Genomic DNA, 10,442 nt, shown 5'->3' with positions numbered 1-10,442 from the left:
TATGGTGCTTAAGCTGGATATGATGAAGTCATATGATAGGGTGAATTGGGATTTCTTGGTTGAGGTTATCAAGAGGTTTGGGTTTGCTCCAAAGTGGATAAGGTGGATTTGTGCTTGTATATCCACTGTGCAATTTTCTATTCTTGTTAATGGGTCTCCTTGTGTTTTTTTTGAGTCTTATAGAGGTGTGAGATAAGGGGATCCTTTATCACCCTTCTTGTTTATACTTATGGCTGAAGGACTTAGTTGGGCCATTAAGGATGCAACCTCTGTTGATAACTGGAAAGGTGTTAAGATTGCTAATACTGATCTCCCTTTTACCTACTGCTTATTTTCTGATGATACATTGTTGTTTGGTCAAGCCTCTATTAGAGAATCAAGAGCTATCAAAGCAGTCATTGATGAATATGTTAGTGCATCTGGTCAGTTAGTGAATGTGGAAATATAAAAAATCTTCTTTATGAATGTCTCCCCTTTTGTGCAATACATGTTGATTAGATTTTGGAGTTTTTCTGTTGGCTCTTTCCCTTGTAAGTATTTAGGTATTCTATTTTATTCAAGGAGTGAGAAGCATCAGTTTTGGGAAAGGATAGTATCTATGATAACCAATAGGATTTCTATGTGGAAACATAAGTGGCTGTCTTTTGTGGGTAATATTTTGATGATTAAAGTGGTGCTTAGTGATATCCCAATTTATATTATGTCCATTTTGAAGGTTCCTAATAAATTCTCTAACTCTCTTATGAAGATATTTTGGTCTTTTCTTTGGGATGATAATGTGACTTGCAAAGCTAGGATTCCACTTTTGGCTTGGGACAAGGTTTGTTTGCCTAAGTCATTTGGGGGTATGGGAATTCATGACTTGGATTGTCAGAATAAGGTGTTGGATGTGAAACTTGTTTGGGAGTTGTATCAAAACCCCAACTCTAAATGGGGTAATCTTATAATGGCAAAGTATTTGAATGGGGCTGACAGGGAAAGGATTTTCACTAAATGCAGCTCGATCCTTTGCCTCATTGTTGGTATTGTCTTTTAATATTTGGCCTCCTAATGCCAAAATGTTACCCTTGCAATCAAGTGCTACTACCCTTGCCTCCAATGAGCCTGAATTTCCTTTTGAGGTTCCATCAAAATTGACTTTAATCCACCCCCATCTCGGCTTAATTCATTCTTTTTTTATAAATTTCCCACCAAATGAATGAACCCATGACTGCCCATTAATGGGCAAAACTTTCACCAATGACCACTTCAATTTAATGAGATTTTCTTCCTTACTAAAAAGATACTTGGCTAGATTAAATTTTACAGCTTCCACATTAACTAATTATGTGATTGAATTCTCAATATAGACTAGGTTTCTCTCCACTTTCTATTCCTTTTCTTAAAAAAATCGCCAGTTCCTTTCCTTCCATATCTCCTAAATCATTATGGACAAACTGATCAACCAAATGCTAGAAATGATTGACTTTTACTTTCTAGTTTTCATCCCTAAAATATTTCAAGAAGAAAAGCAGTACATGGAATCAGCCACTCCAATTTTTCTTGTAAAAAACTCCAACATTGATTTGCATATTTATAGTGAAGGAGGATATGGTTAAGTGTCTCCTCATTGTTTTTTCACAACATACACTAAAAAGGGTCTTGAAAACCAATCCTTATAATTCTATCCCCTATATGAATTCTACATCTTAATGCCAACCAAGCAAACACACCTACCTTTGGAAGGCAATGTTGATTCCAACATTATTTGTTATGCCATTCAACATTCTTCCACAAGGAACTTAGTATCTTGTAACCAATTTTCACCGAGTATTTACCTTGTTTTTACCCACACAACATCAATTCATCCCAATCTCTTTTAAGAAACACCTGTCTGTCCTTCAATATTGCCTCAAAAAAAATTATTGTGTTGTATTTAGATTCAAATCTGAAACCTATTTCCACTTCCACTCAGACTATTCGTCTACTTCAAACCTTTCCATAAAGTCTACAACTTTAGTTCCCCATCTAGCTTCTGCTATCTGAATAATATCTCCAAGCCTCTCATCCTCTCTCAAAGGCTTGTAACCTTCCTATGAATCATCCTAAAACTTAACTATCTCTCCATTATCAAACTGCCACATTGAATAATCTGTGATACATGGTCTACAAGAGATAATAAAGTTCCAAATTGCCAATCCTTTGGGAGGATTTTTAATTGTGAGAATTTGTTCTCTACCCAGTTCATCTAGATATTTATGTCTTAGAATGCTAGACCATTTTTTATCGGGATTACTAAAAATACCCCAAACTAATTTGACACCCATTGAATCATTTATAAGATTCCATATCCTTATTCCAGTCCCCCTTCCTTATTGACTGACATATTTTGTCCCAAGCCAACAAGAAAATTTTATCTTGATCCTTACTTCCATTCTATAAAAAACTTCCTCATTTTTTGCCCAATGATAGCAATGATTTTAGCAGAGATTTTGACACACATCGTTGGATATATAGAAATAGATGAAATGACTAACTTTAACATGAGAATGTGTCCAAAAGATGTGATCCTGCATTTACTTTTCCATCCTTCCATTCTCCTAAGACAACAGTCAACCAATTTGTTCCAAAGGTTGATGCAACATGCACCCTCAAAAAGTGGTAGACCCAAAAATTTACTTGGAGGCTTACCAACCTTGATGCCGCTTGGATTCTAGCTACATCTCCTTGTTTATCTAATCTAGTGTTGAAAAAGAATATTCTAATTTATGCCAATTAACTTTCCAACCTTAAACTTGACAATATTTATCTGAAGTGTTCTTCATGCACCTTTCCTCCCTTAAGGTTGCTTCTCCCATCAATAGACTATCATCAACAAATTGTTGGTGAGAAATAACTTCTATAGTTATTGTAATTTTAACACCTTTTCACCTACCTTCTAGTATCATCTTTGTGATAAACCATCCAAGAGCTTTTACCATAGTAATTTAAATAAAAATAGAGATAATGGATCTCCTTTTCTTAACCCCCTGGAAGAGATAAAACATCCTTGTGGGCTACCATTAACTAAAATAGAGAATCTAGGGGAACAAATACAAATTTTAACCCACAAAATCCACTCCACTCCAAAGACAAAACATTCAAGGACCTTTAGGATAAATGCTCTATTCACTTGATCATAAGGTTTATAAATATCCAATTTGACCAACATTCGTTTAGTATTAGATCTCTTAATTGAATGAATTGCTTCATGAGTGATGATAATACCTTCTATAATGGATCTTTGTAGTACAAACCCACTCCACTCTTCCAAAATCATGCTACTTAATGCTTTTATTCATTTTATTGGCTATGAGTTTAGCTTTAACATTATAAATTGTATTACACAAGGATATCACCTAAAATCATCAAAGTTATGCACTTTTGATTTTTTTGGAACAAGTGAAATCAAGGTGTTATTCAGATCCTTGAGGATATAAGACTTCACTCATGATTCTTCTACATCCTCCCCTAAATTGACCTTGACGACCTCCTAGAATATTTAAAAAAAGTTGACCAGAAAGCCATCAAGCCTCAAAGTCTCGTCTCTTCCTATTAAGAATAGCGTCACTTTAACTTCTTATATCTTGATCAAAGACTACAACATACTATTTTATTGGTATGAATTTATGTTCAATATTACCTCGAGAACCTCATTAGTTGAATCAGTCCCCATGACCCCATTAGAAGAGAGAAAATTATCAAAGTACTTGATAGCCTCATTATTAAGTCTATAATTGTAGACAAGGTGATACCCCCAACATTTTTAATCTCATATATTCTATTTAGTGATATTTTGGCCTTCACCAAATTCTAAAGTAAATTGGTATTCCTATCTCCCTCTTTAATCTAACACTCTCTAGATTTTTTACACCAATAAATTTCTTCTTGAGCTAAAATTTCCAAGTATTGTGGGTTTAACTCCTCTTCAATGAAATCCACTTCCATCAATGTGCCATGATTTATGACTTTCTCATGCAAATTCTTCAACTTCTCTTCAATTCTAGACTTCTCTGCAAATATGTTTTTAAAATGAATTCCACTCTTTTAGACTGTTCTTGACAAATTCAAGATTATTGAAAATGATAAATGCCTTCTTTCCTTCCACAAGAGGGGGAAATTTCAACCAAATTTCAATAAGATATTTGATATTGTCATCCTCGAGCCACATTGCTTCAAATTTAAATGGGCATCTAATTGGTACTCTATTATTTTGAATTAGCAAGGATATAGGGTAATGGTTTGGCCTTGAAATTGGAAGAATGGAGTACTCAAAGACACAAGGAAGCCCAACCCAATTACTAGAAATGAAGAATCTATCCAATTTTTCTACAATGTTTAAGAATCCTGATCTGCAGTTGGTCCAAGTTAAAGTACCATTTTTGGTATGAATTTCCTGTAGGCTATTGGCAAAAACAAAGTGTCAAAAGTCCATTTGCACTACTCTAAATTTTCCTCAACCTCCTTTCTCATCTTCCAAACTCAAGATGGCATTACAATCTTTGCCTACTACCCACAAAGCATCTCCAACACTTTGTATAACTTCTACAACCTAATCCCAGGTCTCTCATTTTTGCCTTGTGTCTGTAGGTCCATAAACATTAATAGTGAAAATATCCTTTTTAAAAGTGTCAACTTGAGTTTTCAAAACTTGCCAACGATTTTTCTGAATCAAAACCTCTGCCTTGATTTTTTGTGGGTTCCACAAACATCCTAGACCCTCATATGCTCCCAAAGCATCCACAAAAGAACCATGCCAAAATTTCCATTTTTGTAGGATACTAATACTCTCCTTTGTTTAGTTTGGTTTCTTGTAGCAATGTAGCATCGGGACACATCTGATCAAAACATCTCTTGATCAGATGCCTTTTGTCAAGGGCATTGCAACCTCTAACATTTGAAGATAAATCCTCCATTTGATTTGCATAAGGGCAAAATCTAATTTTTCTTTGACCTTTTGCACTGTCTGCAATCTCCATCATGACTTTGTTAGTCTTTCTACCTTTGGAGATCTCTTTTCCCCCACTTTGATCTTCTATAATTTTGATAGGGTTTGACTCAGTATTCTTTTCTCCAAAATGTCTTCCTCATCATCCATATCCCAATAGTCTTCCTCCCTTGAAATATCACTACTTGCATCAACTTTCTTATCTACCCCAAGGGAGTTTCCAAAAGATACTTAGGATGATCGACAGGTGTGAAAATCATCCTTTCAACAGGTGACACTAAGACATCTTGACACATAGCTTGCTCTAGATTATTATGAATATTCTAATGGTTTTGAGACAATGGAATACCCCTTATGGGGCATTTAGAGCAATTGATCCCTTTTTCATGCTTAGTCATTGTCGTATTGACAATAGCCACATTTTCAAGCTCTCCAATGATAGAATTTGGAACAAAAATCTCTAGTTCACTAGACTAAAATCTCACGAGTTCCTCTTTTCAGGAAGAGGGGACAATATTGAGGCTATACCTTTTGAGGGATTGCTCTTTGAAGCATCAACACTTGGGTTAACTGTAGAATTTTCCATATAAGCATGATTATAGTCTATAAGCTTTGTTGCCAATATTTCAACCTCTAAATCTCTACCTTTCCCATTCTTGATGCAATCATTTGAAGAATGACCAACTTCCTTATAGGTTTTACATTTTTCCACTAAATGTTCAACTTCTACTTGTTGTCTCCAAATACCCTCATTAGACTGGATCTATACTTCTTTGGGTAAAGGGGAAATGGTCTCTAGCTGATGCAAATTCTAGCATACATATGAAAGTCCTTCCTTTCAACTGCATCATCTACTTTAATGAATTTCCCTAGTTTATTACCTATAGCTTTCAAAGTTTCAACATCCCATTATTCCATTGTAGGGTTGTATAAACAAATCCGAACCTCATCTATGAAAGCTTTCAAAAGGTCAAAGTTAGGTTCCTAGTCTTTTAAGAAGAAAGCCCATTCCACCCATTAAAAACATACCATTATTGAGAATCCATTGCTTACTTTTGACATTATCACAAATTACTAGGTAGAAAATGTTTGGAATGGTTTTAATCTCAAAACGGGGACTTCAATTCTAATTATGTACCATTTTATTACCCTATCTAGGGCTGACCATTCTCCAACCCATTTCATAAAAAAGGCTTTATCCCTCAAAATTTTAACTAAATCTTTTCATTCATTAGTATTTATATTAAAAGAAATGACCTTGTTATCTTTGGTTTGAATGCATACCTTGGGATCCTCATTCAAAACCTATTACTCTTTCAATTTCCAAATATTCTTATCAACATTCTTACGTGTCAATCCTAGACCAGAAAATATCTTAGCATAGCCCCATCTTGAATGAGGATGTCCATCCCCATATCTTATATTTGGGCAATCGAATGTTCCACCATAGTCACACTTTTCCCTTTAAATCCTTCCAAACCCATCCTGGAGGACACCAAACTGATATTTTTCCCATCATGTTAGCTCACCCTCAACTAGAGGCCAGATTAGCTCAGCCATGTCTACTAGTTTGAAACCCAAGTTGTTCACCTCTCACAACCATGTTTTTTTTACCATGTCTAACATCTAATTTTGAGAGTGTTGAGGAGTCACCATTAACTACTACACTCTAAAATTTCTATTTTACCCCTTTTTTTCTATTTATTAAATGGATATTTTTATTTATTTAATTAATTCATTAACTTTTTCCACTATTAATTAAATAAATACTTTTATGTATTTAATTAATTCATTAACCTTTTCTCTCCTAGAATTAAATAAATATTTATTATTTATTAAATTTCTATCCCTAAGCTTTTTCCTCTGTTAACTAAGCAAATGCATTTATTTATTTAATTAATTTATTATCTTCTTCTTCTTCTTCTTCTAAAATCAAAACTCAAAGTCATTTGCCAAGTGTCTCACTTTAACTCCTCTTTGCATCGAAAACTCCTCCCACCTCTTAATCTCAACCCTTCATTCATTTTCTCACCTCTTAATCTTGACATTTGATTCTCTCAAAGACTTATATAAAAGAGACCTTTCTCTCCCATTTCCACTTCCATAATTAGAGTCTACACCTATTATAATATATTTTATTTAGAGATTTCATCATCATTTCATCAATATCGCTTGCATTATTAATCAATCACTCTCAATTTCTTTATGCTATCTTGTGCTAGTGCTTAGCAATGTGAGCAAATATATCATATTCACAAGATCATGAAGGATAGGAAAACAATGGAGTCAAGCTTGCCAATTGTGTGAGGTATAAGGTTGTTTATATCATTTGCATGCATTTGAATTGGAGCTCCATTGGTGTTGTTGAATGATTTTGTAGATTCTAGGCTTGTGGTTAGGCTAATTATGGATTTACAATAGATTCAAAATTCAACATACATCGGCTAAAATCTAATTAATTTGACAACATTACTATTTACACTAATAATAAAAGGAGGAAAATCCAAGAAGGTTTACAAGTAAACCCCATCGCCAAGAACTATGATAAATAGAAAATCAAGAAAGTAGATACTACAAAATAAGAACCAGTAGTAATAAGCTCAAATGATGGTGAATAAGGAAAAGTAAGTATGAAGATTGATTATGGGATAGAGAATCCCAACATGATGGAATGCCAACATGATTCATTTCAACTATGATAACCCTTAGAAGCCTATTTGACAAAAGAATTAACAAAGTAACATTAAAGTCATGAGGAACATGAGAAAAATAGATGCAATAAAAGTTTCAAGAAAGATGAAAAATTTGAACCACGCAAAGTCATTTTCCAAGAAGAGTCATCAACACTTCTTTTATTCAAAGGCGAATCTAAAATCGTTTAGTTTGTCTCATAAGTAACCAATTTCCAATCCAATCCATAAATTTTCTCCAAAGCCTCAATGATAGCATTGACTTCCATTTGATTATTAGTAGCAAATCTTATTGCAATAGAGAAAAATAAAATAAATAAACCATTACTACAATACCTAGGCCCACCAATCCTAGCTACACCAACATTACCACTAAAAGAACTATCAATATAATTTATTTTAAAAATAATCAAATGGGGAGGAGACCATTTACCAACTCTATTAGGCTTATTAGAAAGGTTGATTTCATACCTAGAAGTTGAACCAGCTAGACCACCCAAACCTAATTTATTCAATATTAAAATATCAAAAGGGATAACAACTTGAGTAAAATAGCACTTCGCTATTAAATTTGATCTTAAATAGTATAAAACCTTTGACCGAACATACTCAATGAGACTCTAATAACCATGGAAGATCTTTTGACTTCTCCAACCAAAATTTCCAAAGGATTATTATAGGGCCAATATCCCAAACAACCAACAAGAAAGAGGCAAAGTAGGAGGAGACCCCAAATTAGCCCAAAAATAATAAAAATAATTGGGATTCTTATGAATTTTTTCTGGATTTGATCAATCGAATCCAGAAAAAATTCATAAGAATATAAGATGGATTGTGGAAATCTCATAGCTTTAATAATTGGGATGATAAAATGTTTGTTTCCAATATAGCATCACTACCTCCAAAGTCCCTTAGAAAAAGGGGCATTGCAAGTGAAGATGTTGTATGCCTTCCTTATTTAACCCACCAATAACACATTTCGTAGGGCCTATAAATCCTTCTTTCTTAGAGTATTCTAAGTAAGACATTTATTTTAACAAAGCAACCAAATAAAATATTACACTTGGACCAACAAAATTTGTTCCAATTTTTTTTCCACCAAAGAAAATCATCAAATCAATGTTTTTCTTTTTCTATTAAACAATACCCATTATAGAAAGAATACATTCCTTTAGGATCATAGCCTCAAGCTAGAACATCGGCTCCCTCTAAGAACAATGAAGACAATTAACAAGGATAGATGCAAGGATAACACAAGACTCTCTATCCCAATCTATAGATGAATAATTCATATCTTTGCAATAAAAACTATAAATATCCCAAAAAACAATATTCCTTAAATTCATTATTGCCAATCAAAAATAATCTCTTATTAAATAAAAATGGATTAAAAAAATAGCCCATAAAAATATAAAATGTCTCTTTAAATTTTTTAATATGAATAAATTTATTCAAATCATTAATGTTAGTTAGAAATACTCATATTTTTTAACAATTATTCTATAAAAAAAATGAAAATAATATTTCTTAAAAATAATTTTTCTGATCTATGACAAGTATACTAATCTATCCTCATGGAGAACAAAACAGCAGAATTCAAAGAATGGATAACCAAGCAAGAATCACTCATCTCATTTCTAACACTGTGATGCGCATATTGAATGTTTGTCTTGCACACACACTATTTTATTAATTCTCTTCAAAGATTTTAAAGATATATCAAACTTTTAGAGTAGAAAAATAATATTCTAAAATATTTTCAGACTTTTCTTCTTTTCTTATTTTATTTTCTGATGATTGATCATAGAATTTGTTTCAAAAACAAAAAATTATGATGTAATCTAGAAAAAAAAACCTGAAATCATTATGAACTATAGAAACTTCATTGATTCTCAAATGTTTTTAAACATAACTGTACATTAAAACCTGCGCAATTATATCCAAAAACACCCACAAATACTTTCTAAACATCACTACAAATTCAATGGGTTTGTTCTTCTTCTGTGAAACTGCGCATTCTTGCTCCCCAGCTGTCTCTGCGACTCTCTGATCTTTTGTTAAGACAATGAAGTTGTTGAGCCCACATTCTCTTGTCCTCATCTTTGGGCCTTCCATTTCTCTTTTGCAAGAGCATTACATGGGGATTGAAATGAAGATTAAAATCATAATCTGCCCTAAGCATGGGATCAGAAAGAGTTTCATAAGCTTCCTGCACTTGAAGAAACATTTCAGAAGACTTATCTTTCTCACCAGGTGGGCAAATATCTGGGTGATATATTCTCACTTTCTCTCTGTAAGCCTTTTTCAGTTCACCCAATTCAGCGCTCTTGGGAACTGACAATACATCGTACAGAGTGAGTGTTGAAGAATAGGAAGCCTTGGCTAAAGTAAAAGGCGCCCTTTGGAGCTTTTTCTTTCCCAAGTGATGATATCTATCAGACTGCTGTTTTGTAGTGTTAATGGGTGCCCGTGCAATAACTTGAGAAACAATGTTGGTATTAGTAATGGCGGCCATGAGTTATTTTAACCACTGAGAGAAGAGTTGTGGGCAAGGTGTTATTTACACTAGATTGCAGACTGGTTCAGTTTAGAAAGGCAAGCAATGGATTTATAGGTATTATGGGTCAATAGCCTTCTACTGTAGAGATTTCCTTTCGATCTCATACGTCATTTGATCTAGATTTTTAGGGTTTCGTTCAGTATTTAATTGTTTCTTGGTGTGATTATTCTTTCCAATGGCTGTATTTGCATTGGCTTTTATCGTAGAGAAATCCAGGGAGTCTTAT

At 33.5% G+C, this 10,442-nt stretch overlaps 1 protein-coding gene across 1 annotated transcript; it reads right to left on the bottom strand.

Moving 5' to 3' along the window:
• Positions 1-9,637: 9,637 nt before the first annotated feature.
• LOC131060930 (chaperone protein dnaJ 20, chloroplastic-like) lies at positions 9,638-10,171 on the bottom strand. The gene has a single exon (XM_057994377.2). The coding sequence runs from the start codon at positions 10,169-10,171 to the stop codon at positions 9,638-9,640; it is 534 nt and encodes a 177-aa protein (XP_057850360.2).
• Between the last annotated feature and the right edge of the window lie 271 nt (positions 10,172-10,442).

Source organism: Cryptomeria japonica, chromosome 1 (genome assembly GCF_030272615.1).
Source record: "Cryptomeria japonica chromosome 1, Sugi_1.0, whole genome shotgun sequence".
Classification (NCBI taxonomy): Eukaryota; Viridiplantae; Streptophyta; class Pinopsida; order Cupressales; family Cupressaceae; genus Cryptomeria; species Cryptomeria japonica.
The sequence above is the reverse complement of the archived record's forward strand: the minus strand, read 5'-3'. Positions and strand labels throughout refer to the sequence as shown.

Excerpts from the sequence above, each read along its gene's own strand:
- LOC131060930 (XM_057994377.2), bottom strand. The coding sequence starts at position 10,171 with ATGGCCGCCATTACTAATACCAACATTGTTTCTCAAGTTATTGCACGG.